The sequence below is a fragment of the Ailuropoda melanoleuca genome, chromosome 6 (genome assembly GCF_002007445.2).
Source record: "Ailuropoda melanoleuca isolate Jingjing chromosome 6, ASM200744v2, whole genome shotgun sequence".
Lineage (NCBI taxonomy): Eukaryota > Metazoa > Chordata > Mammalia > Carnivora > Ursidae > Ailuropoda > Ailuropoda melanoleuca.
The window spans coordinates 122,477,496-122,505,400 of NC_048223.1; the positions used below are offsets into that span (position 1 = coordinate 122,477,496).

Below are 27,905 nucleotides of genomic sequence, written 5' to 3' on the forward strand. Positions count from 1 at the left end.
TACAGTTTGAGGGTCCAAATGAACAGGAGGTGTCCTTCGGATGGCCAGGAAGGGGCGGGAAGGGAAGGCGGCCTGCGGAGGACCCACTCTCTGGGCTGGATCCTTCACAGGAGCACGACTAAGTCCTCACAACAGCTGTAAGAAGAGAAGCGAATGTCACCGACACATTAACGTGGAGACTGAGGGTACATGCCCAGTGTCACAGCTAGGGCGCAGCAGAGCGCGAAGAAATCCTGTGCTCGTTTCACGTCCCCCGTGGTGGGACCCGTATCTTCCCCGGGGTGGCCCCTGCCAGCACCTGCTAGAGCTGCTGAGGACAGACCCAAGGTGAGCCAAGAAAACGTCTCTGGCTTCACGAGACCCACACAGGTGGAACTTCAGGACTCCTGTGTTAGCACCGTACTGGGGTCATGGCTTCCTGCGGTGCCCAGGACAGCAGGAGGTGAACGTAGAGCACCTCAGGGCGACACCGAGCTGTCAGCCGGCGGGGCGATCAGGGTGGGGCGAGGGATGGGAAAGGAAGTGGGTGCGGGTGAGGAGACAGTCAACAGGAAATGCACTTGGAACGTGCCCGTGAAGCAGGTGGAGGCCGTGCTGCCACCCCCAGACTTCTGCATTCTCAGACCTCCCTCAGATGCTGAAAATCTGCTTGTTTCTGCCAGGCAAAATGGCCTGCTCTTCCTCCTTGAGAAAGCCCTCTTTCGGGGAACACTGGGGGTACCCAAGCTTCTGGGAGGAAACAACGATACTAAGGCTCCTCGACTCTGAGAACATCTGGTGGAAACCCCACATTTGAGGCCACAGGCCAGGGCACAGCAAAGGGCCAAGCCTGGGGCAGGAAACCCCCAAAATGGAGAGGGAGGATGGGAGGGCAGTGGCTGCTTCCATATCAACATGCCTAGCGCCCATGAGCCGGGTCTCTGTGGACGGGAAAGCCTGGGGAGGAGGAGGGGGCGCAGGGATGAGCCCGCTGTGTCCTGGCCAGGCCCAACACCACCCGGCATAAAGTCACCGCTCATCTCCTTCCCCCTCAGAGCCTCCACCTCCCCATCTGCAAAATGGCAACAGGGGCCTCCGGCCAGCTCACCTCAGAGGATTGCCAGGAGACCTAAAGAATCATGTCGTGAGGTTTCAGAAGGGAGAACCCACTAAAACGGTAGCAGCAGAGCCCTGGACGGTGCTCCCACCACCAAGCCCCGAGAGGCAAGTCTCATCCTCCCTCTGCAGATGAGCAAATGGGGTGAGAGGGACCGAGGAACTTGCCCAAGGTCCCAGGGCTGAAGGTTGCGCCACCAGCACTTGGATGCCACCACCTGCCCCACCTGCTCAGGGCCCCTCTTGCCAGTAAGAGGCCGGGCTGGGATTAGCAATCATGGGAGGCTGCCCTGGGAAGACAAAGCCACATCCTACCCACTTGCAGGAACAGCTGCGGGCCGGCGGGGGAGGGTGTCCAGGTGGGAAGGGCGGGCTATGGGAGCGATGGAAGACCTGGGGTTAGTCACTGCCCCGTCATCAACTGCGTCACTACGTGACCCTGGGCAAGGGGCCTCTCTCTTCACTTTCTCCAGGTACACAACGATGGGACCGGACTCAGGTTCCTTAAAGCTCCGAGACTTATGAGTTCCAGCTAGAACCTTCTGCATCTCTTCATCCTCAAAATCAGGAGCATGGAAACCATCCGTGATTATTGGAAGTTTTCACACTGTCTTCCCAGAGGAAAATACTGTTGTCTCAGTAGATACCAGCATCCCAACCTTGGCAGAGGCCCCCATATTGTTCTTGGGCCCACCTGGCGCCCTCTGACCACCCTCCTGGCCAACCGGGATGGGGGATGGGTGGAGAGGGCGCTGCCTGGTGCGCTGGCCCCGGCATCCGAGGCCGTGGTGGGAAGCTGAAAGAACAGTCCTGGCCAGCCCGCCCCCACGTGAGTCAGCAGCTGTTTCTCCCAACATATTTTCCCCCACCACATACCACACGATATTGCCAACATCCCAACAACTGCAAAGATCTGGACAATGCCAGCTCTAACAAACTTCCAGATTAAGCCCGAGTCCACGTTCACACAACTGTATGAAGGACACATGCCGTGAACAGGACCCAACTGAAAGATGGCAGAAGTCATGACCCGACAGCTGCCCTCCCCAGAGCTCAGTGTGACAGCATCAGGGTTCCCCTGGCATGCACCAGAAGTGCAACGGCATTCTCTCTGCAACCCCCCCCCCGCCCCCAGGCTCCCAAAAGCACTCACATCTACTGAATACATGTTTGTCCCGGGAACCAAGCCACCCATCCTCAGTGCTCACAAAGCCTCTACAAGGCAGGTATTGTTAGCCCCATTTTTCTTTTTCTTTTCTTTTTTTTTTTAAGATCTTATTTATTTATTTGGGGGGGGGCGGAGAAGACAAAGGGAGAGGGAGAAGCAGACTTCCCGCTGAGCAGAGAGCCCAGTCCGGGTCTCGACCCCAAGACCCCGAGATCATGACCTGAGCCGAAGGCAGATGCTTAACCGACTGAGCCACCCGGGTGCCCCCAGCCCCATTTTTCAAAACAAAACAAGCTGAGGCCCAGAGAAGTCCCATGCCCAGGATCCTTCAGCTAGTGAACAACAGAGGTGGGAACAATCCCCAGGGCCCGTTCGCCTCCAGGCTAACTCCTGCTCCACTGTGCACCTGGATCTCTAGTTATCTACTGGGATATTTACAGCATTAAGAACGAAAGTCATAAAAAGATGATTTGATGACATGTACAGACAACATAATTATCTAGCAGACAACTTTTCTCCCTAATGGAGCCAGAATGTTTTATTCTTAGTATTATAATTGAGCATAGGATAATTTTAAGATCCTGTAGGCTCTGCTTTACTCTGAGTGAGCACTAAGGAGACAGCAACTAACACCGGGACCTCTTCCTACAAGGAAACTCGCTACCAGATGGAAAAGGCCAAAGGTAAAGAGACTTCAGGAAGGGACAGAAGCCCAGGTCACTGCAGTACCTGTGACATGACAGCTATCTTCCACTGTGATTCAGAGTCGGGCATGAGGCCAAGTCCTCAAGGTGTTCTGGTTGCACTCTCTATGCTAGATGATGGTGGTGGTGATGATGGTGGTGGTGATGGTGGTGGTGATGGTGATATAGTGATGGTGGTGGTGGTGGTGGTGGTGATGATGATATTGGTGATGGTGGTGGTGATGGTGATATAGTGATGATGGTGATGATGGTGGTGGTGGTGGTGATGATGGTGGTGATGGTGGTGGTGACGGTGATATAGTGATGATGATGGCGGTGGTGATGGTGATGATACTGGTGATGGTGGTGGTGATGGTGATACAGTGATGATGGTGATGATGGTGGTGTGATAGTGATCATGGTGATGGTGATGATGGTAGTGGTGATGATGGTAGTGATGATGGTGATATGGTGATGGTGATGGTGGTGGTGGTGGTGATGGTGGTGGTGTTAATGGTGAAGATGAAGGTGAAGGTAATAATGCTGGTGACTCTGAGGACAGCAGCTACCATCTACTGAGCACCCTCAGTGTGGCCAGGTATGGCCAGGTGTGGCCTGGTGCTTTACAGCCTTTGGCTTATGTGAGCCTCACACCAACCCTCTGAGGTAAGTTGTTATTATCCCCACTTTCCAATGAGGAAACTGAGGCTCAGAGTGGTTACCTGGTTAGAGTGGAGAGGCTGAGACTCTGGACTCCAGGAACACTGTTCCTCCTCTGACTCATGCTCCCCAAGTGACCGACTGCAGAGGGGAAACCATTCCTGCTGATGAGCAATTTCCGGTCTCTGGTTCCCCAGTACAAATGCAGCAAGCCAACCTCCCTTAGCCATTGGCATTTGTTTTAAAAGGTGCAGGCGTATCTGAAAGGAAAGGGTTCATCCTAAAGTAGACCTTGTGTGCTGCAGACTCTGACCCCTCTCCTGCCTTCATCAACCAGAGCAAGAAGCAAGCAGGAAGGAGGAATAGTGGGGGCTGATGGGCGCTGGGAGGACAATGAGGGGCACAGTTGGGCTCCATGTACCTCCCTTTACTGATGGCCCCCCAACCTCTCTTCAGAGGCTGTTTCCTGCCTGAACCACTCCAGAGCCAAAGGCATAGTAGCAAAGGCGGCCGTGAGGCAGAGAGGCAGAGGGCCAGAGGTCACCCCTTAACCCCTCCCTCAGAGCTTGTCATGGACCCGCTGCCAGGCTCCTACCAGCAATCAAGGCCTCGAGTACCCTAATTCAGCTCCCCATGTTCCCTTTCCACCTGGTGCAGAAGGGCAGGAGATGGCGGCGAGGGCCAGAGCTGGATGGAGGCCGCTGCCTGGCATCCTCCTGGGCCTGCGCTGGCCCCTGAGCTGCACAGGACAGGCAGAGACCCAGCTGAGGAGGGCCACGGAGGACAGCACAAAGGGTGGTGGCTGTGGCCAGTCTCGCTCCCGACCCACAGGCACTGTGACTGGAAGCTCAGCTGTTGGACAAAACCTCGAGCCCACAAACAGGCACTAGGGGCCCAGACTGAGCACCCCACTCTCCCACCTCATCCTCTGCCCTGCCTGCCCAGTGGCCTCCTGGCTTCCTGCAGTGCCGTGCAGATGGTCAGCTGACTTCCTGCCCTGGGACCTGACCACTCCAAGGGGACAAGGCCACAGAGACAGCTGGTGAACTCTCCCTGCAGACACCTGGTCCCTGCCCCAGGTCAGCAGACCCAAGCACTGACACACGACACAGACTGCCACATCCGTCACACAGCCCCTGCTGACAGAGCCCAGAACGTTCAGGATGACCTGAAACTGGGGGCCCACAGGGCCTACCCTCACAGGTTTCTTTACTCATGCCCACACGCAGAGCACCCACTGTGCACTGGGTGCTGTCCTGACTTCCATGGAATCAGCCATCAGCAAGACAGGCCCCTGCCTTCCAGGAGCCCCCCTCCCCAAGGGCCTGCCTGCAGAATGTCGAGTCCAGCACAATCCCAACTCATCAAAGTGCAATGAGAAGAATTCTTCTGGGTTCAAGTTATCTCCCCAAGTTCTTCATTTCCAGCCCTTTCTTCTACTTGGGTCTCCAGACGTTCCCAAGTTTGTCCCTGCAAAGGGAAAAATCACCCGTTCCCCGGATGTTTCTACTCAGTAGGTCACAACCACAAGAGCGCTTAGGCTGCGTGGGGTGCTCCCGTACAAACGCACGTCCACACCAGTCCTGGGGGCAAGTAGAACAAACACCTCAGACCCAATGCACAGATCAGGACACTGAGGCCCTGGACAGCACCAAGACAGGCCAGCGCACACTGCTGTCCAGTGGCAGAGGAGGCCGTGGCCATGGCTTTGGGGAATTCTGAGAAGGAGCCTGGCCTGAAGCCACCCTTGGGTCTGGTCCCAGTCCGTCACCCCGGTGACAAGCTCCTGAGTGACTGTAGCACAGCCCCTTCCCTCCTCCAGGGCTCAGGGGCTTTGCCTGCAGAGTCAAGGAGTTGAAGGAAGTCTGGTATTTCGGGGTGCTGCCATTCCAGTGAGCACCAGGAGCCCTGGCAGACAAGGGTGGTGGGGGTCACACGGTTACAGAGAAGCATCGTGGCCGAGGGCCTGACACTGCAGTGTCCCCTGCCCTACCTGGCTCCCAGCTCGGGGCCCCAATCCTTTCCGGCTGGAGGGGAGCAAGAGTCCTGCCACAAGGAGACTCACTCTTTCCAGCAGAAACTTTCAGGTGTGTCCCCAGGACGCAGGCCCCTCCTGTCTCCTTCGAGCCACGGCTGTACGCTGGCACAGGCTGCCAGTGTCGGTGTGGGCTTGAGAAACCACTTCCAAGGGACTGTGGACAAAAGAGGTTGCCTTCCCTGGGGAACCCAGTGCCTCGGCCAGGCCACCAGTCAGGACCCCCAGGGCTCTGCAGAGAGCTCAGCTAACAGCAGCCTCGAGGGCTGCCTGCCTGCACCTCGAGTGCCCCAAACACACCGTCAAGGCTTTGCTCCTTGAAACTATTCTGATGGTTTCTATCCCCACCCTGGGGAAAGGAGTCTACGTTCCAGCTCCCTGAAGAGAAATCACAGGCTTTAATGAGTTTCTCTGATGAAGCCCCAAGCTCAGGGCCAGTTAGGTAGGGATATCTTCCAGATTTCATGAGGAGCTGTGCCTGAGGCTGGGGTGACTGGCTTCCTCCACACCGAGAAGGCTGGGGTATGGCAGGGGCTGGCAAGAGTGGCCCCCCTTGGGGACTCTGATGCTGTTTCAACAGGGGCGTCTATGAGGCTGGAGACAGCAGGGCATGCCTAGGTGCCCACACAGCCAGGCCCCACTCTCCGCCTTCAACTTTCAAGTGGCTCTGCCAAAAGCCAAGGACAGATGGGCTGTGGGTCCCCTGCTAGGGTACCGCTGGGATGGCGGCGTCAGGCAAGGAGCCGGACACGCCTGGGCCCAAAGCCCGCTCTGCAGCCACTTCCTCCCTGCAGACCTCGGGCAGGCTCCTCCCCCCTAGTCTTGCTTCCCTCCTCTACAAGCTGGATAGCACAGCCTGGGTCAGAGCGGTCCCACAAGGAAAATAAAGGCACTTCATGAATCTAATGCGTTGCATGGACAGGAGGCTCCATGCCACATCAGGCCTGGAAGACCGCTCATCCAGTTCAGGGCCGGTGCCGGCTGGATTCTCCAGCTGATGTTTTCACAGTGGCCAGTGCTTGCCAGAGGTTAGGCTGGCAAACCGCAGGTTCTGGCCCCCCAGCCCCCGGCAGGCCTCTGGTAGATCCAGTTAGCCCCTTCCCAGGTCAGTCTGGACACAGGAAGAATGGACGCTCAGAGCCATTAAGGAACCCAGGACACCAGCCACTAGCGAGGCTGCCACATCTCCCCTTAGTTGGAAAGAAAGTGGCTCTTAAGACATTTTGGTGTATTCTTTAAAAAAAAAAAAAAAAAAANAGCCTCCTATCATTACCAAAGGAAATAATTACAAAGCATTAAATGTGAAAAGCATGTCATGCTGTGTTTGACACATGCTAAGTATGACTGTCATCTTCATCTAACATGAAAGTGCTCAGAAAAAAAACAACCCTTAGGACAAAGGACCCAAAGCCTTGGACCTGGCTGGCCCTTCCCACCCCTGGGTGAGAGCGGTGATGTCCTCAACACACCAGGACCCAAACAGGACCACAACGGAACATGAACTCTCAGAAAGGGGGCATTTTTAATGGTTGCCATGTTGGGGACAATGGGAAAGAAGGGGGACTCCTGGGGAGGCGGTGGGACTTCTGGTCCCGAGGCCTGCAGGTGTAGGGGTGGCAGGACAGTGAGGCTTATTTTCCACTTGTAGCAGAACAAGCAGAAGGGAGTGGCACCAAGGCAGACTCTGCCTCTGACTCAACCAAGGTTCTCCCCTCCCAGGACCGGTTGTGGCTGTGCAGTGGGCGGCCTGGGGTAGCAAGCCCGAGCCTAGTCGCACACAGGAACGGTTTCCTTCCCAGCCCTGCAGAGGGGCGGTGGCAGGAGCTCACTCCTTTCCATTCCCAGAACGGCCAGAGCCGATGAGGCCAGGGCTGTAGACGGCTCAGTGTCCCTGAGGCTGCTGACTTGACCCCCTCCCACTTGGGAGTTCCTGAGTCTGCAAGCCAGTAGCTTTTGAAAAGGAGCCCTCCTGGGACTGCTCACCTGTCCATGTTTGGCCCGGGGAGCCCTGAGGGCAGGTTCACACCGGGTCATCCTGGCTCCCTTGAAAAGCGAGAGAGGCCGGAAGGGCACGGGGATCACTTGCCAACAGTCAAGACTCAAATGAGCCACAGGTCCCAAAACAGTGCCCAGGTTATGTGAGCCCTCGGCACACACATGTAATAGGCTTCTGGGAAATCCTATTTTAACTGATGGTAACACAGAATGTGAGCTCTGGTACCCAGGACTGCCTCCTGAGGCCCTCAGGCTATCAGCCCATTCATAACCTCACTACCATCCTGGAGGTGCTCAGTCAGAGAGAGGGGACTGTCCACCATGACTCACCACATTCAGGTGACAAGGCTGCCAAGACCCTCAAGGACAGTCACCTCCTATCTCACGCTCACAAGCCAGGACCACTGGTTTGCTGACACCCCCTCTTGCAGGATGGGCAGGCAGCCCATTTTGAGGCTGACAGTCTCCACATGAATTAGGGGTTTGTGCCAACATCCGCTGGGCTGGTAAGGGCCCCCAACGCCACAGCCCTATTGGACGTCAATAGGAAAATGAGGGGCTCCTTGCACCTGACACCTCCTCACCTCTCCCCACCAAGACATTCTCTCCCCACTGACATTCTTGGGCCAATACAGGACACGTCGGATTCTGAGGGAAGGGGAATGGGAAGAGCCACCTAGCGCTGGGATTCTGGACGATGGCCCCTCCTTGAAGGAGGCTTTACCACTCCAGGTGATAACACTATCACCATCCAGGGCCCTGCTTAGTGGTAGAGCTGGGGCTTGCCCAGGTATAGTCCCTGACCCTGTCCCCTGCCCCAGCCTCTGGGGTCACTCACACCACCCTTCCCCCCTGGAAAGTCCTTCTGCTTCTCTACCCATCATCTCTCCCCCACCAGCCACATTTCAGGCCTATGTAGCACTAAGTCTGACATAATCTTCTTTGCTCCTGTTTATTTTCTATCTACCCACACAAGGGGGAAGCTTCTGGAGATCAAGGCCTGTGGCCATCCTACCCCACACTGTATCCTCAGTGGTGAGAGCAGTGCCTATACATAGCAGGCACACACCCAAGAGCAGTGGCCCCAGAATGAAAAGAAGCTGTCCAGAGGGAGGGCACGGGACCCGGCTTGTAGTTTTCCTGCCCTGAGGTGCCCAGCATACAAGAGGAACCCAGAGAGAGGCTCTGGATTGAATGGAAGGTGCGAGAAACAGACCAGACACAGGTCCTATGTGGGTATGAAGGAAACTCAGGTGGAAGCCCAGATTCTGCCCCTGGCGTGGAGCAAGGCCCAAGAGTGGGGGAAGCAGACATGATGCAGGCGCATTCTGGGTTTTCTCACACGCAGCAGGCCCCACGACTGAGGGTGTCCTGAATGAGCACGGGGGCCTCGGGCTCCAGGGGCACTGCTGTGGTCGGTGGGCGGGCGTTCCCGGCACCACTGCCCTAAAACAGAATGGGTTGCTTAGAGAAAACAACTCAAGCCAGCTCCCCAGGCTCACAGGCAAACTATTCGAGAAGAAAAACCAAAGCACCAGCAGAGCCCTGGCCAGGACGCACCCCTGCTCCAATCTGCAGGACAGGGCCGAGGCTGGAAACGGCTCTTGCGCTGGGACAGCCTGGGAACACCTGGTCATGCTGTGCTTGGCGCAGCCACAGGGCCAATGAGCCCCTGGATGGGCGGCGGGTGGATCGAATCACGTGAGGCGTGCTGTCCAAGCCAGCGGAGTGTGTTCTGTGACGCTAACGGGAACCTGCATTATTACAAACTCAGGGTACGAGAGAATCCACACACTCACCACAGACCTTGGACCAAAGAGCCTAAAAGAATTCAATTCTATTTCGTGCTGGACCAAGAATTTTGTGGTGAATTTTTTTTTTAACTATGTGTCCACTTTTCTTATTGGATAGAGTAAGAAGCTGGTGCTAAGCTCATGTGTTTTGTTTTAATAAGGACTGTTTCTTTCATTTTTCTCTTTTAAAGGAACAAATTCTTATTTCTTGTCATAGGTCCACAGTGTATTTGAATCGCAGAGTCAACAGGCTCACAAGGCCAGAAGGGGCATCAGAGTCCCCACTCAGTGTCACAGCTGTTTAGAGAAAGGATTGAGGACCACACCATTTAGTGATGGCTACCTTGGGGGTGGATTCCAGAAGGATTTCACTTTCTGTGTTTTTACATTTCTGAACTGTAATGTTTTTTACCTTCTTTACTTTGAATTTTTTACATGTATGAATTAATTTTGTAAGCAGAACAATAAATGTAAATGAATCTAGAAATCATTTGCGTTCGTATGTGTTTGCCCCAAACAATACTCCAACAAGAATATTGCTATGTGCCAAGAATTAAGTCTTACATGCCATTATGTCCTCAATGTGAGAGAGACCTCGCTTCATTTAACTCCCTATTACCAGACCCACTTCACAGATGAGGAAGTGGGGGCTCAGGGTCCCACAGCTAGATCTGCAACCAGCTCTGTCTGCTTCCCAAGGCCCTGCTCTCAGCCAGCCTGCTCCACAGCCTCCCGGCAGACTTAAGGGCTCCTTTCTCTCTGTCCCTTTTCCTGCCTGGCCACTGAAAGCAGCTGTCATACTAAACCACAAATAGTACAGAGGCCACGGATTGGGCGGGCACTCTGGAGCTGTCTGGGTTACGACGGGTGACTCGTCTCCCCAGGTCGAAGAACCAGGTCAGTTCCTGGCCTCCCCCAGCAGACTGTGCAGTGCAGGGGAAAGGGGCAGGCCAGCAGAAGCCCAGGGAAATGGCTTTGCTAGATGTGAAACTGAAGAACACACTGGTATGTTCGGGAATAGGGACCCTACCAGGCAACCGCGGAGCTCTGGCCATCTCCAGTGCTGCCCTGAACTGCGTCACCCCGGGAAGTTCCAGGGCCACAAGTCCCAGGCCACCTCTGCAGGGGTTCCAGGCCGCAGACCCCAGAACAGATGTCGAGCGGGTCCCCTCCCACCTGCTGCCACATGCCCAGTCCTGCTAATATGTTCATGGTGTTTCTCAGAAGCTGCTCCGCCAAGGGGTCGGCCCCCACACACGCATGCAAAATGTTCCTAAAGTGTTCCCCACCCCCCCTCAGAGACCCAGCATGTTCCGGCTCAGAGAAGCGTCACCTTTCTGAGACCTGTGTCATTGGGTGAGACCTTTGAGAACCTTCTGTACAAGTCCAGCACAGAGTGAGAGTCTGCGAAGCCCACCTCAGGAAATGGGCACAAAGGTGCACACGAGTTCCTAGCAACAGGCTAGGCATTCTGACAAACTTACCTTCACCTCGCCCCGCAAGCCAGGGGTGGGAGCTGTGGGCACAGGCTGCCAGTGGCAGGACTCCAGGACTGCATTCCTCCCCTCCACCCACGCTTCCATCCCTGCCTGTGAAATCTTCTCCAGGCTTCCTTCCTCGGACCCTGCTTCCTGGGTCTTCTGAGGCTGTCCCGTGTGCACGGGCTCGGCACACACTCCTAACCATACCTCCCGGCTTCAAGTCCCACCCCTGCCAGGGACTTGTTCTGTGGCCATGGGCAAGTCATGAACCAAGTCTCTGCTACCCCGTCCTCAGTGGTAAGCAGCGGGACAAAACGCTACCTGCGTCCCGGGACTGACTGAGCATTAAGAGAGCCAGTACCAGGGCGCCTGGGCGGCACAGCGGTTAAGCGTCTGCCTTCGGCTCAGGGCGTGATCCCGGCATTATGGGATGGAGCCCCACATCAGGCTCCTCTGCTGGGAGCCTGCTTCTTCCTCTCCCCCTCCCCCTGCTTGTGTTCCCTCTCTCGCTGGCTGTCTCTATCTCTGTCAAATAAATGAATAAAATCTTTAAAAAAAAAAAAGAGAGAGAGCGGGTACCAACGGGCGGCAGCAAGGGTCGGAGAAGTGCCCGCAGCCTCATCCTGGGGACCCAGTCTTTCTCAGGGCCCTAGAATGCTGCTGGGGGGGCTCAGGCCGAGATGGGGGCTGATGCACACTCACCCCAGTGTCCCGCACACAGGAGGAACTTAGCTTAGTTGACAGCACTTACAGAACCCTCGCAGCCTGTGAATGTGAAGCAAAACTCCTGCTTGGAACATCGTGACCCCAGCCTTGTCCTCCTGCTGGCTCTGCTTACGGATACCCTTAAAGTCCATGCAGAGCTGCCCACCCCGCGGCCGCCCCACAGCCCCAGGTGGAAAGAAGGGGGTGCTTGGGGAGCAGCTCTCTTTAGCAGGGAGATGTGCACCCCCCCATCATCGGCCTCCATCCCCCCTCTCCACAGCAGGGCCCGTGTCAGCAGCAATGGTGGAAGTGGTTCTTGGTCACACGGAGGACTTTCCAACCACATTCCTGGGTCCCCGAAGATGCTCCAGCCCAGGCCACAGCCTCCTGGCTCTGGGCTGGCTGCTGCAGGTTTCCCAGGCGCGGGGCGGCGTCAGCCCTGGAACAGGCCAGCCTCTGTGGACGGAGTCTGGGGTGGTGCGCAGGATAAAAGCACGGCCAGCGGAGGCCTTTAAATGTCAGAGCAGTCATCCCTCCCTTGTTTCACAACACTGCTCCAAAACCACCTCGCTGGGCCAAGTTCTGTTACCACAAAGTTAATATCCTCTAGCAACTTCCGAGCTGCTTGTCTGCCTCCGGGGCCAGGACACATCTGGCCGGCAGAGAGACTGCTGGATCCCTGGCCAGCGTGAACTTTCTAGGGGTTTGTCCTGAATGACGAGAACCCCAGGGCCACCCCCTCTGCTGACTGTGTCGGAGCTCTGTCCTACCAGACAGAGAGCAGCAGCCTCACCAAAATTCTTCGAGGGACCGGAGAAAACTGAGGCAGTGAGTGAAAGCAGAAGGAAATGAACAATCCTCACTTTGGCCCACGCTTCTCAGGCATGGCAGCAACAGATGAGCAGCCTGGAAGAGACGGGAGCGTTGGGACTGGACAGGCAACCAGCACACGCTTCCAGAACAACGCCACGGTGAGAACGCAGTTTTCATTAAAAAAAAGAAGAAATCAGGCTTTTGTGCCCTGAGATAGGCTGAACAACTCGTTCTGATGCCAGGGCCCCCGCTAGCCAAAACTCACAAGCTCTGGCCGCTCCTCTTCCGCTGCCCCCTCTCCAGCACCGTGTTCTTATTTGCCACTTGAGGAGCACAGGAAAAGGCCACGCAGGGGCCAAGTTTCAGCTCGGCCGAGCTTTAGACAATCGGGTGGGCCGCGTTACATCACCCCCACATTCCTGACCGGCAGGGTAACAGTACTGGGGCCCTTTCTAGGACTAGCTTTTGGTGAGAAATTGACAAACAAATTCCAGTCGCTTTCCATATGGGGAAACTAAGGCACGGGGCCACCTAGATCAGGGGCTGGTATAATCTCTTAAAGGGCCAGACAGTAAATAGTCCAGGCTTTGGGGCCCATCTGGTCTCTGTTTTAACATGAAAGTGGCCATAGGCAATTTAATAAATAAGCTGACACGGCTATGTGCCAATAAAACTTCATTTGCAAAGACAGGCAACAGCCTGTGGGCGGTGGTTTGCCGATCCCTGATCGAGCTGGTTCGAGGTGACAACTGTCGCTTCTCCTGGAAGCCACTGGCCATAACTGTAGAATTATGAACCCTCCCCGCCCCACACACTTAGGATACCCCAGGGTCCACCTGGCAGAGCTCTAGTTAGAATACTGAATCTATTAGAAAATATTAAGTCACACCCTCATAGAACTCCATAGACGCTGGGCCTTGGTCCCGCACAGTCCTGCTCTGAGGAGCGCATTCCCTATCCCCTCGTAGCACAGGCTCAAGGGCTGAGGGGCTCACGGCTCCCCTGTTTCAACTAAAACCCCAGAGGAAGCAGAGGCGGCCCCCAGACTGAAGGAAAGGCAAGGCCAGCTCCCCTGCATGCATGGCCTCCGGAGAGCCCCACTGGGGTCCTAAAACCCGGGATGAGGACCGTACTCCCCCCTGCTCTTTTCCCGCTCCGGGCTGGCGTGTTGTGGGCCTAGCCTCATGGCCAGCACCCTGCACTGTGGGTCTCTCTAGGGCCTGGGGCTGGGGCAGTGGATGGTCCATGGAGGGAGAGGCCCTTCATTTTCCCCACACACCCTCCCAGGCCTCGCCTGGGAAGCTCACGACACCCCACGCAGCTTCCCGAGCTCCATCGAGGCCACCGTCAGTGCCCCCATTCGGGTGCTGCTCGCTGTCGCTGCTTCGAAATGGTCTCAGGTTTCAGTAATAATCCAATTGTAGCCTACTTCATCCAGAACGGTGACAACTGTCACCTAAGATCGTCTAGACAGTTCCAACAGCTGGTGGAGTGGGGGCCAGATCAAGCTCCCCTGGCAATGTCATGTGAGAGCCCAGCTGCCATCCCAGAACTGGCCACTGACCTCTGAGCCCATCCACATCACTGTCCTCAAACCAGGCAGCCCTGTGTGTCTAGGGCCGACCTGTCCCACCAAGGACCCACCAGAGCTGAGGAAGGAAGACCTGCTCCCAGCCGATCCTCAGCTCCATCACACTGGCTCTGACCCTCTGTACAGACACCCAAGGTGGGAAGAGCCTGGCACCCCAAGTTCTGCCCAGGGCCCCTGATGGGGACAGAAACTGGAACAAGCATGGACCTTGCAGGTACGCCAGGTCCTGGGAGCTTGGGTGTCACTCTGAATCTCAGTCCCTTCTGCAAAATGGGGACAGCAACCCCCACTTTCTAGGACTGTAATGAAGATGACATGGACCACCGTAAACATAAACCCTGTCTCTGGCCCACCAGTGCAGTGGGGGTGCAGACACGTAGGCATGGCAAGCACACGGCCACACATGGAGAGAGCCATCCATGCTGCATTTGCACATCCACCAGAGTTTCAGGGGGTGGGGCCCAGGACACGGGAGGTGCAGGTCTCTGGCTAAAGGTTCCCGGCACAAACCACGCTGTCCTCATTGCCAGGGAGGAGGGATGGTGTGGGCAGCAGGCTGACCAGGCAGGTGACCCAAACCAACGCAGAAAGCCCGTGTCTCACTGCTCTGGCTTTCTTGGTTTCTGAGAGGAAAAGGAAGCCATATCTGACTTGGTTCGCCTCCCCAAGGACAAACATGGTCATCCTCCTCTTTCCCCTGATGAACGTTTACACACCTTCTTGCCCTGACCTATTTGCACTATGGTCTCCCGTGTGCACTCTGAGACCAGATCCCCAAGGCGGTGGATTCAGAGGGTCCCAGACCCAGCAAATGGCAGCCGACCCTTTCTCGGGAACCTGATGGCCTTCCCCCGGGCTCAGCACAAAGACCCACTTCTTCCCCCAGGCTGCGAGGCCCACCTGAGTTGGCCCTGCCAACCCCTCGAAGTCCCTCCTGGGCACTCCCTCCCATCAGCTTGCTTTGCCCTGAACTTGCCAAGCCCATCCCACCTCCCCACCTTTGTGCTTGCTCTTCCCTCTACTTAGGACGCTCTCCCTCATCACCTGTGCATGGCTGAAGACATCTCGTCATTAGGTCACCTCCTGAGTGGCCACCCTGTCACTCTGACCTAAAGCTGGCCACATCCACCCCCTCTCCTCCCACCTGGCATCCACAACCAGCCTGTTTTATTTTCTTGATAGCACCTACCACCACCTGAAATTTCCTTGCCTATTGCTTGCTTATCATCGACCCCTTTCTAGAAAGGAGCTTATATAAAAATGATAATCGAGTGTGGCTTAGAGATATCCTCAGGGCCTCCTGGAGTGCCGGGCACTCATCAGACACCACGTGAGACAAGGAAGTAAAGAGCGGAAGAGTGAGAACACACCCCTAGTTCGGGGATGCTAGATGGTATGGAGAGAGCACGCTCCGCCCAGAGCCGCGCAGCAGGAAGAGGGCAAGCGTTCCCACAGCAGCCCTGGCAGATCCCAGAGCCTGGGGCTCAGCTCCAGGCCCACTGGCCTCTGAGCTCGGCGGTGGGGGCGGGGAGGGGGGCAGGCTCTGCCATCTGCTCCCCTCAAGGCTCTGCGAACAGGAGCACTGGGGGGGTGGGAAGGGGCTGCATCTTCCTGCCTGTTTCCCGTGGCTGTCACCGTCACCGGCCTGATTGCTGACCCGGCAGGGCCCTCCGTCCCGTGCCCAGCAGCTGCTGCAGCCTGCAGCTTTCCCAACATGCGCAGAAGCAGCTCCACCGCGCTTCCTGTCCCCAGCCCCGGCGGGCCCTGGGGCCTGTGGCCTCCAAGCTCTGCAGCTCGCAGACCTGCGGCCTCTTCCCTTTGTCGCCCTCACTGGGGCGGGAGCAGCTTCCTGCGGTTGTTTCCTCCATGCTATCTGGTGTTCACGTCTTGGCTTCTCGGTTCTCCAGAAGCCCAGTTAACAACTGCTCGCAGTGACCCCTCCGTGGACATACGGGTGCTTTCTGTCCCCTGCCGGGGCCCTGGCGGCTCCAGGCAGCCTTCCGCACGCTCTCCGTGCGCTGAGCTCTGGCGAGGATGCAGCTGCAGCCCTCCCCACCGCCACCCCCGCCCCACGCAGATTAAATGCATTAGAGGGCCCTGTGCTATCTCAGGGTGAGGGCTGGCACCCGTGGCCTTCGGTGACATATCACTGATGTGAGCTCACCACTACTGCCCTCGAATGTGTGCTTGCGCTGTTTTGGAACCAACCATTTCTTCTGTTTTCCAAGCCAGAAAAGGCAGCCGCCCCTCTCCCTCCCCAAAAGGAGTTATCCAAGAGGCCTACTATGCCCAACTTTCAAAGGAGGCATTGTTAATCATTTGGCCATAAATAGGCAATGACCACCCACTCCAAGTCCAGTGGAATCAAGTTCCCCCCGGCCTGGGGACTGCAGCGAGGGCCTGCCCTCCTGGGTGGCATTTGCTTTCTTTAGTTCTCCACTGTGGCCTGATGCTGGGAGAAGCGGCAGTAATTCAGGACGGCTGGTACTGCAAAAATGTTGTAAATAAATGGCCCACGTCCACAGGGAAGAGTCTATGTCGCTGCCGTGCTTGGGACAGGGGAGGGCTGTGCTGCCAAAGGGGTGAAAATAAGCTTCCATCCTGTGCTGGCCCCACAGAAGCCAGTGGCCGCACTGGGCAGAGGCATAGGCTCGTGTCAGATGTGTCGGCTCTGGGCCTGACTCATAATTAAGCACATGTCCATCTCAGTGATACCTCTCCATGCTTCCCACTCTCCCACCCTCCCTGGGGCTCTCTCAGCCCCCCAAGCTCGCCAAGGGTTCGGAGCTCCTTCCCTGGAGGTGTTACCCCAACATCTCCAATAAGGAAGCAGGAAGAGGGCAGGGAATGCCAAAATTCCTCCAGGTCCATCAGGCATCTCCGTCCCCTGCATCCTTCTGGGCGGGGCTGGGATCACAGACTCTGTGAGTAGGTTCACAGAGGCCACCGCAGATGCGACATCTTCCAGAGCTGCTGGCCCAGCTGCCGTAAGCAGACCAGATGTGGCACAGCTGAAGCGGGATGCAGCGTGACAAGCACAAACCTGTAAGAGAATCGTCCTGTGGCCCTAAGCTGCCCCCAGCCTCCTCCGGCCCGAGGCCAGAGCAGCACCCACTTTCAAGCGGGCAAGGACTGAGAAGCTTTGGCACAGGAGTCAGAGGTCTGGGGACAGGATAGGAATTGAGTTTCCACAGCAGGGAAAGACCGCCCAGGTTGGCAAAGCACTGAGACACAAGGGTTTGGGGATGGGATGGTCTCAAGGATGCTTGCAGAAACCAAAAGAATCGCAGTGATCGACTAGACGTCACTTTTACTGAGAAGAGATCGAGAGAACTGGCAAAGTGAGGGCTGCGGGCCAGATACCAAGACAGACTTATATCCAGCACACGCTAAACTGAGTAGTTTAAAGGAAGTGGTCTTTGGGAATTAAGGCGATGGATTCTTTGCCCGGTGAGGTCCATGACTCGGGTGACTTGGAAGCTAATGACAAGAGGGAGCCACAGGCCAGTCCTGTTGTACGCCTCCAGGACGTCCGAGCCTCAAACACGAATCAACTCGTGTGCTGCCCCTCCCCTGGGCTCGCCCCCCGCCATCTGCCCACGGCCTCTTGTCTCCCCACGGCCCTCAGTCTGTGCTGCTCGCCCCGCAGAGGGAGCTTTCCCGGAGTACTGTCGCTCCCCTGCTTAAAACTCTCTGATGCCCCCCTCCCTGCACTCAGAGTAAAAGCCAGAGGGCTTCAGAGTGCCAACCGAGGAAGCCCCTATGCTGGGCCCCTTGCCCCCTCTTCTCCACTTTATTCCAGCCACCCCAGGGCGCCTACCAGCCCCCTCCTGACTCCAACCCTTGCACCTGTGCTTCTCCTGCAGGCCTCCCCCACCCCCCGCCCCCACGATCTTACTCCTCCCCTCCCCTGAGCTCTTCCAGGGCTGCCTCGTGGCCTATTTCCCTTGTGAGGCTGATTCTAGTGTGCTGTGAGAATACTCTGGAAGCCTGACCTCTTTCAAATGCTCCCACAAGCCTGAGACACCTAGCGCACACAGCATCTGGACAGGGCATAAACAGTCCCACTGGGTTCCTGCTTACTCACTCTGCCCCCAACCCAAGACTTGGGATGGTGAGCAGGGACTCGGAAGCTGCCCTTTAAGAACCCACGCATAGGAACTTACCTCACAAACGTCCAACGCTGCACGTTAGCTGTTTTTCCAGACAGTTCTAAGGCAGCTATGTCCCCAGCTCAGCATAAGTCAACCCCAAGCCCTCTCTGGCGCTCAGGAAGGTTCACTATTAGGTAGGGATGCCACTGCTCTGCTGACACAATGACTCAGCAGGGGCCCATCCAGGGACTTGGAAAACTGGGCTCTTGAATCCCTTCTCCAGGTCACACCTTGCCAACTCCAGGCTGACCCAATGCCTCCTGGCTGAGGGGCCTTGACTCCTGGTGCTGTCTCCACACAGGATAAGCCCATCCCTGGCGTCCGCAGAGTCACCAGGCTGGGCCTGTGCCCAGCTCTGCTGCTCCCAGACCCCGCTTCCTTGGGGGGCTCCTGAAACACCCTGGCCCTGGGGGCCCTGGCCCAGACCCACTGATTCAGACCCTGGAGAGGGGCCCAGGAAGCTGCAGGCTCTCTTGGCCGTGCCTGCGCACAAGTACACACGGTCATAAACCCAGGGTTCAAAGAAGCAAGACAAGGGGCTTGCAGTCACAGCACAGCAGCGTGCAGAACTGGGTCTCAACCTGGGTCTTCTAACTCCAGACACAGCTACGCTTCCAATGACAGGCCACACTTTGTCTCCCCTGTGCTACGGGAAGCATCTACCATGCGGCAGCAGAGCAAAACCCCGACCTTGGAGACACAGAGACTTGGGCCCAAACTCCAACAAGGCAACTCAACAACTCAAGTCAGGCTCAGACAAGCTGCAGAAGCCTCTGGGCTCCAGGCCCTCTTCTGGGGAGCAGAGATAGAGCTGAGGACCTCAGAGCAGCAGAGACAAAGAATCTGCACAGTGAGGACAGCTCACACTCGATGAACGGCCGTTCCTTCTTTCTGACAAATTTCTCTCCCTATTCCTAAAATGTGACCACCAGTAGCAATGATGACAGCTGACTCTTACTGAGGGCCTACCCTGGGCACACGAGTGTGTCACGCTGATGAACTCATTCAGGGCTGCCAGCAACATGAGCAAAGCTGTTGCTACCCCACCTCGACGATGGGGAAACAGGTGCCAAGAGGTCAATCAAGTAAGTTGCCCAGGATAAGGCTCGAGGCCACCTCTCCAGCAGGGCCAAGGCCCTGTTCTCCACCAGCCCTCTGTTTCCCCACATCTCAGCCTACAGTCTGCTTCCTCTTCAGCGGGCTGGGGGGCAACATGGGATTTCCTGAAACCCTCCCCTGTGGGCCCCTGGAGTTGAACCAGTCAAAGGGGCAAGGGCCATGTGGCCCACAGACCCTTCCCACTCTGGCTTCCATGCAGTGGGACTAGAGAGGTCCTCAGGTGCGCTGGCCTCCAGAGGGCAGGGCCCCCAGCTCACAGGCCTCTGCACTCGGGACCGAGCAGGGCCTGGCAGCCGAGGATGCTCCAAGCACATCTGGGGAGCACAAGCGGCTCCCACCTGGACAACTGGCTTCCAAAGCAGGGGCCCTCCAGAAAGCGCTGGGTACCCCAGAGCTTTGTTGCCTCGCATCTTCTAAGACACCTTCTGGCTCAGAAAGGCCCACAATTCAAGCGTGGAAAATCACCAAGTGGCACTAAAAGCTGCCTCGCTGGCACGTCCCCAGCTGAACTCCTTCTATTTTTCTTTTCCCGGGAGATCAAAGCTATTGTGTCAACACTCGGCCCCAATCCGAGTGACCTTAAGTGGATTGCTTATGCAACCTGGTGGCTGCAACGAGGGACAGCAAGGAGCGATCCAAGTGTCTGCACAGGGGTTTCCCTGAATCGTGAGAACCCGTCAGGGGTGCTGCGCTTTTACTGACAGGCCTACTTCTGACGGAAAAGAAACCCCGGATAGAACTGAAACCAGTCTCTGGCTCGGCCCTCCCCCCACACACACACCTGGCAGGACCCTGGCCTCACGCTGACACCACCTCACCCAGGAGTGGCGAGCCCCGCTGAGCCCCCAGAACCAGAGCAATAGCAGACAGGACACAGGGTGAGGCTTTGATGTCCTCCGGAGCGCCAGCCACTGGTGGGATCCACACCACCCGGCTCCTCCCCTCACCCATGAGAAACAGGAACTGCCATTCCCATTTTACAGACAAGGAAATGGAGGCCTACAGAGGGTGACTTGCCCAAGGCACACAGCTCAAAAGTGGCAGCGGGAGAAACTGAGGCCCTTTCTGACTCCAGAGCTCGTGCTTTCACTTGCACGCCCTCTAAGCCCTGGAAGGGTTGCCTATCTGGAAAGGCCAACTGGGCCGTCCTCGCGGAGGACGAATCACGGCAGCAGGAGGAGCGCTGAACCCAGAGTCAGGAGGCCCAGGTTCCAGCCCTCCCAGCGTCCTAAAGAACCGCGTGGCTTTGGGCACGTCACCGACTCTCCCTGGACTCCGGAGGCCTCACCCTCAAGTGAAGAGGCTGACAGAGGGCAGATCAATCAGCAGGAGCTGCCAAGATCACAGAGGGGAGGAGTCTAAGACCTCCCAGTTCAACCAGAAAGACTGCTACGATCGATTAGCAATGTCTGTCAAGGGCACGGAATAGATGTGCTGATCAGCGCCTGGAGCTGCCCCGGCCAACCACCCCTCTGAGGGTCCTAGTTGTCTTTTCCTTTTTTAAGATTTTATTTATTTATTTATTTATTTATTTATTTATTTATTTATTTATTTATTTATTTAGAGAATGAGAGAGAGAGAGAGAGACAGCGCGCACATGTGCGTGCGTGAGTGGGGGGAAGAGCAGAGGGAGAGGGACAAGTGGACTCTGAGCTGAGGGTGGAGCCTGACACAGGGCCAACCCCACAACCCTGAGATCATGACCTGAGACGAAATCCAGAGTCAGACGCCTAACCGACTGCGCCACCCAGGCGCCTGTCTGACGATCCAAGTCTTAAAGACTCTCTTCCTTTGTTCAAGCCCATTCTGATTGTTTCCTCATTAGAAGCAACTACTCCCATGTGCCCACAGTGGGTTTTGCCTTTACTTTTACTTAGCATTAATTTCAACCCAATTAGTAATCCTGGGCTTTCTGTGACCACCTGTGCTCTGTGCTGCAAGGGGCACTCCATCGCTGAGTGCCTCTGTTTGCCATCAGCGTGGTTCCCCAGGCTAGCAGGAAGGGTCTATGGGGGCAAGGCAGCAGGAAACGAAAACCAGCATGGTGGCCGGCTGGGAGCAGCGCAGTCAGGACAAGGCCACCAAAGCTCGGGCAAGCCAGGCCTGAGCGCAGGGACATCGCCTGGAAACTGTGGCTGCCGGGGCTGCCTGAGCAGGGAGGTCATGCACCAGGGGTGTGAAGGGCCACCCCACGTGGTGGCTGAGGAGGGCCACTCCCTGGTGAAAGGCAACCCCCACTAGCAAGCAGGGCAGACAGTGGCAGGCTGAGCCCAGGACGCCCTGCCAACGAAGAGCCACGAGTTGCTGACGAGCATCTGTGATACCCCTCCGATGGCTGCCCGCAGCAACTCCTTACCCCTCAGAGCCCCCCACGGCCCCAGCCAACCCGGCTGTCCCGGACTCGTCTCCCGGACTCCCCCTGGATCAGCTCTCAGCGGAGCATCTAACCTCGTGCTGCTCCCCGCCGCCCCTGCCCGCGCCGCCCCCAGCCAGCTTTCTCGGGCCCCTCACACATCTGCTAACACAACAGTTGCTGCCTGTTCTGGGGCTCCAGGAGAGCTGAGCACTCAGTGTGTGGGCAGCTGCGATCAATCAAACCTCTGTTTCAGCATCCCGACCCCTCCTCACAAATGTCTCGCTTCTGTTGGAAGCACTGTTGAGAAACACAATTTGTTGCTCTTGCAAGCTGACCAGCTTGGAGTTAAAAATACAGCAAGACTGGGACGCCCAGGGGCACGGCATTCCGTGGGTAATCTTTTTAACTGTTGCTTTTTTCTGAGATCTTTGCTCACACACATGTGATCTGTGTCTAAATGGCCATGCACAGCTCAGGTCTCGCTGGGAGTCAACCACTGCTCAGTAGGCAAGCCAGGTCTCAGAGAAGCAGTAACTAATCACGTCAGCGAGAGTCCCGCTAGTAAACAACTCCTATGCTCAGGCTGGGCCTTGCTCTCAATGGCGCACATTGTCATTTTGCAAACGGAGGCTTCGGCTTCACATAAAACACCAGGCAGAAGGGGTCACGTGGGGAAAGCTCAGAGGGAGGTCAGCAAAATGTGACCTGGGCAGGGGCAGGCATGACTGCCTTCAAGCAGCCGTTCCGCGAGCTGAGTGGTTGCGATGACAATTAACAGGGTGGGGCGGGTCTTCCCGGGCTGGGTCCTGGCGGCATTTCTCCCCCTGGGCGCCCTCCTCTCTGCAACCACCCTCTCTCACTCCGGAGCCACATGGCTGGGGCACCTGCAGCCGCGCTCGGCATCCCTGCCCACGAGCTGGGCACTGAGGTTTGAAGAAGATAGAGCAAAGACAGTCTGAAAGCAATTTCTACCCCCAGACCCCCTGCGCCCCGGCCTCACTGCCCGAGAGGACCACTGCTGCCAGCCGGCTGGACAGCCGCGCCCAGAGATGCAGCCGGGAAGGGGCCGGGCCTCTGGGGGCTCTGGGATTGCGTCTACCTAGCCCCGCGGGCAACGGGCGTGAGACAAAACGCTCGCACACAGCCATCTCCTCTGGCGGTAACGATTCCGCTTCCATCACCGCTTCACACCCCTTGGCTCTGAGCACAGAGCTCACCACGGGCTGGGCTGAGCTGCAGGGCAGGCCTCCTTCCCATTTTCAAAAGGAAAGGATGAGGCAAGAAGAGGAACAAAGAAGAAGAAGTAAATGGCAAGGACAGAAGAGAGAGGGGGAAAACAGAAGGAAAGAGAGGCAGATACAGAAAAAAGGGAGCCCTTGTAATGCGCGGAGAGCGCCTCCTGGGACCTTCACCCTCTCTACCCCAGTTCCGCCTCTGGAGTTGCCCGCAGCGAGCCCACGCCTTCCCTCCCAAGTCGTGCAGCAGCAGCGCTAACAGTAATCGTCAGCCCTCGCCACGTGCCAGCCAGGGCACCAGGTCGCATGTGTGTGTACGGACGGGCAAGCAGACACGCACGGACGTCTCCATAGATTCGGATGCACGCACGCGTTCGTACGTACACACACCTGCACATTCAGACACAGATGCACTCGTACACGCGGACACACACACACACACACACACACACTGTGTCCCGGACCCCCCGACAGTCCTGGCAGTAGGATCTGCTGCACAGAGATGTGAGGCGGCTTGCCCAGGGCTGCCAGCCTTCTGCCGCTCAGCCGGAGGCCTTCTGATTTGCTGATGTCCTCTCCAGCCCCCAAATGCAGATCCAAAAGTGAACACCATGTTCCAGAAGGATCTCGGGAGGGGCATTAACGGACAAGGCCGGAGGAAAGCTCCTGCATGCTCACCCCCATGCCGGCAGGTGTGCTTGGGGCCCTGAAGGCCCCAGCCCCAGTCAGTGCCTGCAGGAAGCTAGGGTTTGTCAGAACTCCCAGTCACTCCAACCGAAAAGGCACTTTGCACCAATCTCATACACCTGGTCCCAGATCTACACACACAAAGGGGCTCCTTCACAAAAATGTTCAATTAGCACTCCTCGCCGCGCCCCCCAAATAAGTGAACCTTTATAAACCAAGATCACGAGACCTGTAAGAAAAGGTCCAAGATCCAGCCTGGAGAAACACAGCAGTGCTGACCCGGGTGCAAGCCTATGTTTCCAGAGACGTGCAGACCCTGCTCCCTCCCTGGCAGTGACAAATGCTGAGAAAGCCACAGCCCACAGAGGCTGGGGTCTGGGGGCAGCAGTCCCACACTGGCTGTCACCTGGCCATGGGCAGGTGTCTGTATGCCAGTGACAGGCTCAGCTCATAGGGTTCCCAGGCACAAGGTCCCACATGTTCCAGTCTGGATGTAGGGCTCTCTGCAAAGGCACTGGGGTTACCTGAGGCCTGGCTTTCAAGGCTCCTGCAAAAGCAAGGTCCACCTCGTGAGGCCATAAATTATCCTGCGGAGGAGCCAAAGCAGGCAGGGCTGCTGGAGGGAGGGCTGGTGGTGGCTCTCGAGGCATGGTTGCGGTGGTTCACAGTCCATCCCCAAGGCTCCAGCCTCCGCTTTCTGACACACACCCTTCCCTTCCCAGGGGCCCCGTCTTCACATTCCCTGGACTCTGCCCTACCCAGGCCTTGGCTAGAGAAGAGCGGGCGGAATCAGGGCGGCCTCCCCAGGATCTTGGAGGCCTGCCTGGAGCCGATGGAGCGATCTACACATCTGGGCACAGCCCCACGGAGCAATATATTTTCAAACAGTTTCTACCCAAGTGAGGACGGGAAACGTCTCCAGTGATGCCAGTGCTGTTACTCCAACTTGTGGGCAGTAAAACAGAATAACATGTGTAAGTTGTTTTTATTACCTATCTAGCTTATTAGCTAATAAAATCAGCTCAACATTAAAAATTTAACTGAAGCCATTTATCGCACCCAGGACTCAGGGCTCTGGGTTTCCCTCAGAAAGTCACCTAAATCTGTCACCTTTCCAGCCTTTTTACCTATTTAAATTTCTCCAGAGAAGGAAAATTCCACTCGCGTGTCCAACATAAACGAATGTGTGTTTGATCGTTGTCTAGTAAAGCAAAGAATGTCCGCTACTTAGGAAAAAGAAAGGGACACACCTGGGAGAGTGATGGAACCTGGACAGTGGGTGGAGCCCCACTGGCATGGAGGAGGCGGAGCAGGTCACGAGCTTGTCCTCCGGCTGCCCCAGGCCAGGACCAGACAGTCTGGACTCTGGGGCCAGGTACATGCTCAAGACTTGAGACACCTGCCCCTCTTCTTTTGTTGGGGGGGCCTCTAGGCGGAGGCGGGGGCTAGAGAAAGGAAGGAAATGCCATCCACAGAAGTGGCATTGTTATTCTAAAGCAAAAAAGAGGCCCAGTTGAAAAAGCAGCTCTGGGCCCTGACGGAAGGCCATCCTGCCCACAAAGAGGAGTGGACATGGGAGCCTGCCTGCCCAGAAGTGGCCACATGCTGCAGGAGCAAGGCCAGCCAGGTTCTGTCCCTTAACACCCAGCAGAGACTGAGGCTTCCATAACAAGACCAGCAAAGACAACGGTTAAACAGTGGCACAAAGCACCCGAGGGCCTCCTAGACACAGAACAGAGAGGCTGCATCCTACCCACCACCCCCACCCGTCCTTCACTGGATGGGTCACAAGGGCCAACCCTAGTCCCCAAACCTCACTGTCATGCTCAGGCCTCCTCAGTAAGAACCAAACACAGGCGGCACCCAGGCTCCGAGACTGTCTCGTAGAGAGTGTATTCCCTCCAAGCTCGTCTCATTCAAATCAGTCCCCGAGCTCAGTGTTAGCACAAGGCAGGGCTCCAAGACACGGAGCACAAAGTCCAAGGGACAGGGTATGTGGCCGGAGGCCTTGCCTACAGCGAACAGCGAGGGTCATTACAAAGGTGGCACACAGGACGGCAATCCTGATTTCTGGATGGTCTCACATGGTGGACAGTTTAATCAAATGAGTAAGTGCTTCCCCCATCTCTCACCCTCTGAAACCACGACCTGCGGTCCTGATCTCAGGATCAGCATAACCAGGCTGAATCCTGGCCTGTGCTGCTGGGCTGGGTTCCTGGGACAGAGGCTCCAGGGATGAGCTGGAAGGGGATCACCAGTGCTTGATGACAATGGTCTGTGCCCCCACTCCCGACACCTCCCCTCTCACCATCTGTCTGCTCCAATACCACTAGCATTTTGTTCACAGGGGAAAAGCATCTCTGATTTTAAACAGAGAGAAACAGACACTAAAAAATAAAAAACGACAACCTGATTTCATCTTTGAATAGGATTTAAAAAAACAAGGGATCATAACCCACCTCCGGGCATTTCTGAGACCGGTACCCCGCCTCTGCCTGGGGTGGGCCAGGACCAGGGTGGCTCCCGCCACCACCGAGACGCTCCCACCGTGCCACCCGCGGGGCTGGGGCTCTTACCTGCGCCATCTTAGCAAGGTCTAGGGAAGGCCTCTGCTCCTGCGTCTCTTCCGGACGCCGCCGCTTAACGCCGACCTTCTTGTCGTTAAGGACACACGGCTGGGAGCGGCTTCGGGACAGCCCACTGGAGCGCCTGGCCAGCTCCGGCGTTGAGGCAGGTGTGCTGCTGGCTGAGGGTGGACAGTACTCCGAAAAGGAAAACTGCTCATGGGAGCAGGACAGGGACCGCTGCATGTCGAGCCGGCCCCCGCCCACAGGGTTCGGGTCGGGGCTCCAGATGTCACCTGCCTGTCCACAGGTGGCCGAGCCTGGTGCCCCCTGGCAGGGCTGACCTCCGAATCGGTGGTGGAAGCCCGCCTGGTCGTAAGGCGAGGACAGCGCGTTGGCCCGGGATGGGAGGCTGAAACTGGAACTTCTCTGCATGGTGCTGAAGCCGTTGGAATAGCGCTGGACACTGCCCCCGCTGTAACAGCGTCTCTTCTCTACGGGAGTCCAGACTTTGGAGCCCAAGGGCCTCCACGATGTCCGGCAGCTGGACATTTCATCGGAGAAGGACAGTGACCGGCACTGGCGCTTGCTGGGGGGTGCTGAGGGGTTCCCGTTGTGGTCGCTGAGGCTGAGGTCTTTGATCAGGTTGGTCACGGCGCAGGCGGTCGCGGCCTCCCGGTGCCACAGGGCGCTGTCCTGACACTTCTCGGGCAGACACTCCCAGATGCCGGCACTCGGCTGCTCAATCTGAAGAGGGCATTTCCTGTCCAGGTCTCGCCATCTGTCATTTTCTGGTTCAGAAATGACAAAGAGAAAACAGGGGTTGAGAAGGCCTCCATGCCAGCCCTCTATCTATCTCCACAACCAAGAGCCCATTTTAAACAGGATTTCAGAGCCAGGAAGGCCCTTAAAAACCATCCAGTCCAACCTCACTTTATGGATGAGAAAGAGAGGCTCAGAGCGGGGATGTGAATCCCATGGTGTTGAATGAGGCGTACAGTGAGGCCCAGGATACACGTACCCCCCCGCCCCGCGCCCAGGCCTCCTGGCGTGGCTTCCTTTCCAACATTCCACACTGCTTCCCAGCAAAGTCCAAAACTACAGTTTTCACCCAAATGCTTTCCCATCTTATAGGTGGGAAGCCGATCTGCCCCAGCCCTCCTCTGGCCTGCAGAAGTTGGGGCAGGATGTCTGTTCCGTCCCCTCTCGAGCTGGGGCTCGACGCCCTGGCAGAAGACTACGACCCAAGAGGAGTCTTTTTGTACTTGGGAGGGTCAAGGTCAAACGGGGCGAGCAGTGCCGCCAGGTTAGCTCATCCGAATCCCATCTCTAGAATGCCTGCTGACAACAGAAACTGGAAACTGTGTTGATCTATGCCTCCACCATCATCATCACCAATGACGGCCAATCATGGAGCCCTTTCCTTGTGTTCACTTGATTTCTCACTGAGATCGAGGATGTTTAAAGCGGTTAAAATCTGGAAGAGTGTGTCTTGGGCTGCACAGACTAAGGGGACGATTTAAACTGACACAGTCAGGTCTCTACTTGAACACATGAATAAATAACCTAACGCCACTAGGAAACGCGGACTTTGCACCTGAACCTTCATTTTAGTAAAATATTCAGGAGCTATTTGGCGTTTTCCTACTGAAGAATCAGGCACTGTGCTGAGGATCTTAGGAGGGCACAGATAAACCTGATGACGTAGTTCTTGTATTCAAGTTCAGAATACGAGAGCAGAGTTGAGAACTATCCTGGGCTGCCAGGGATC

General features: G+C 56.6%; 1 protein-coding gene across 1 annotated transcript in view; it reads right to left on the bottom strand.

The window, feature by feature from the left end:
- Positions 1–27,905, bottom strand: part of FAM53B (family with sequence similarity 53 member B) — a 72,940-nt gene that overhangs the window by 25,422 nt on the left and 19,613 nt on the right. Inside the window, exon 3 of the mRNA XM_034663403.1 lies at positions 26,147–26,925. Coding sequence (XP_034519294.1) covers positions 26,147–26,925 — 779 coding nt within the window. The remainder of the gene's footprint in view (positions 1–26,146; positions 26,926–27,905) is intronic.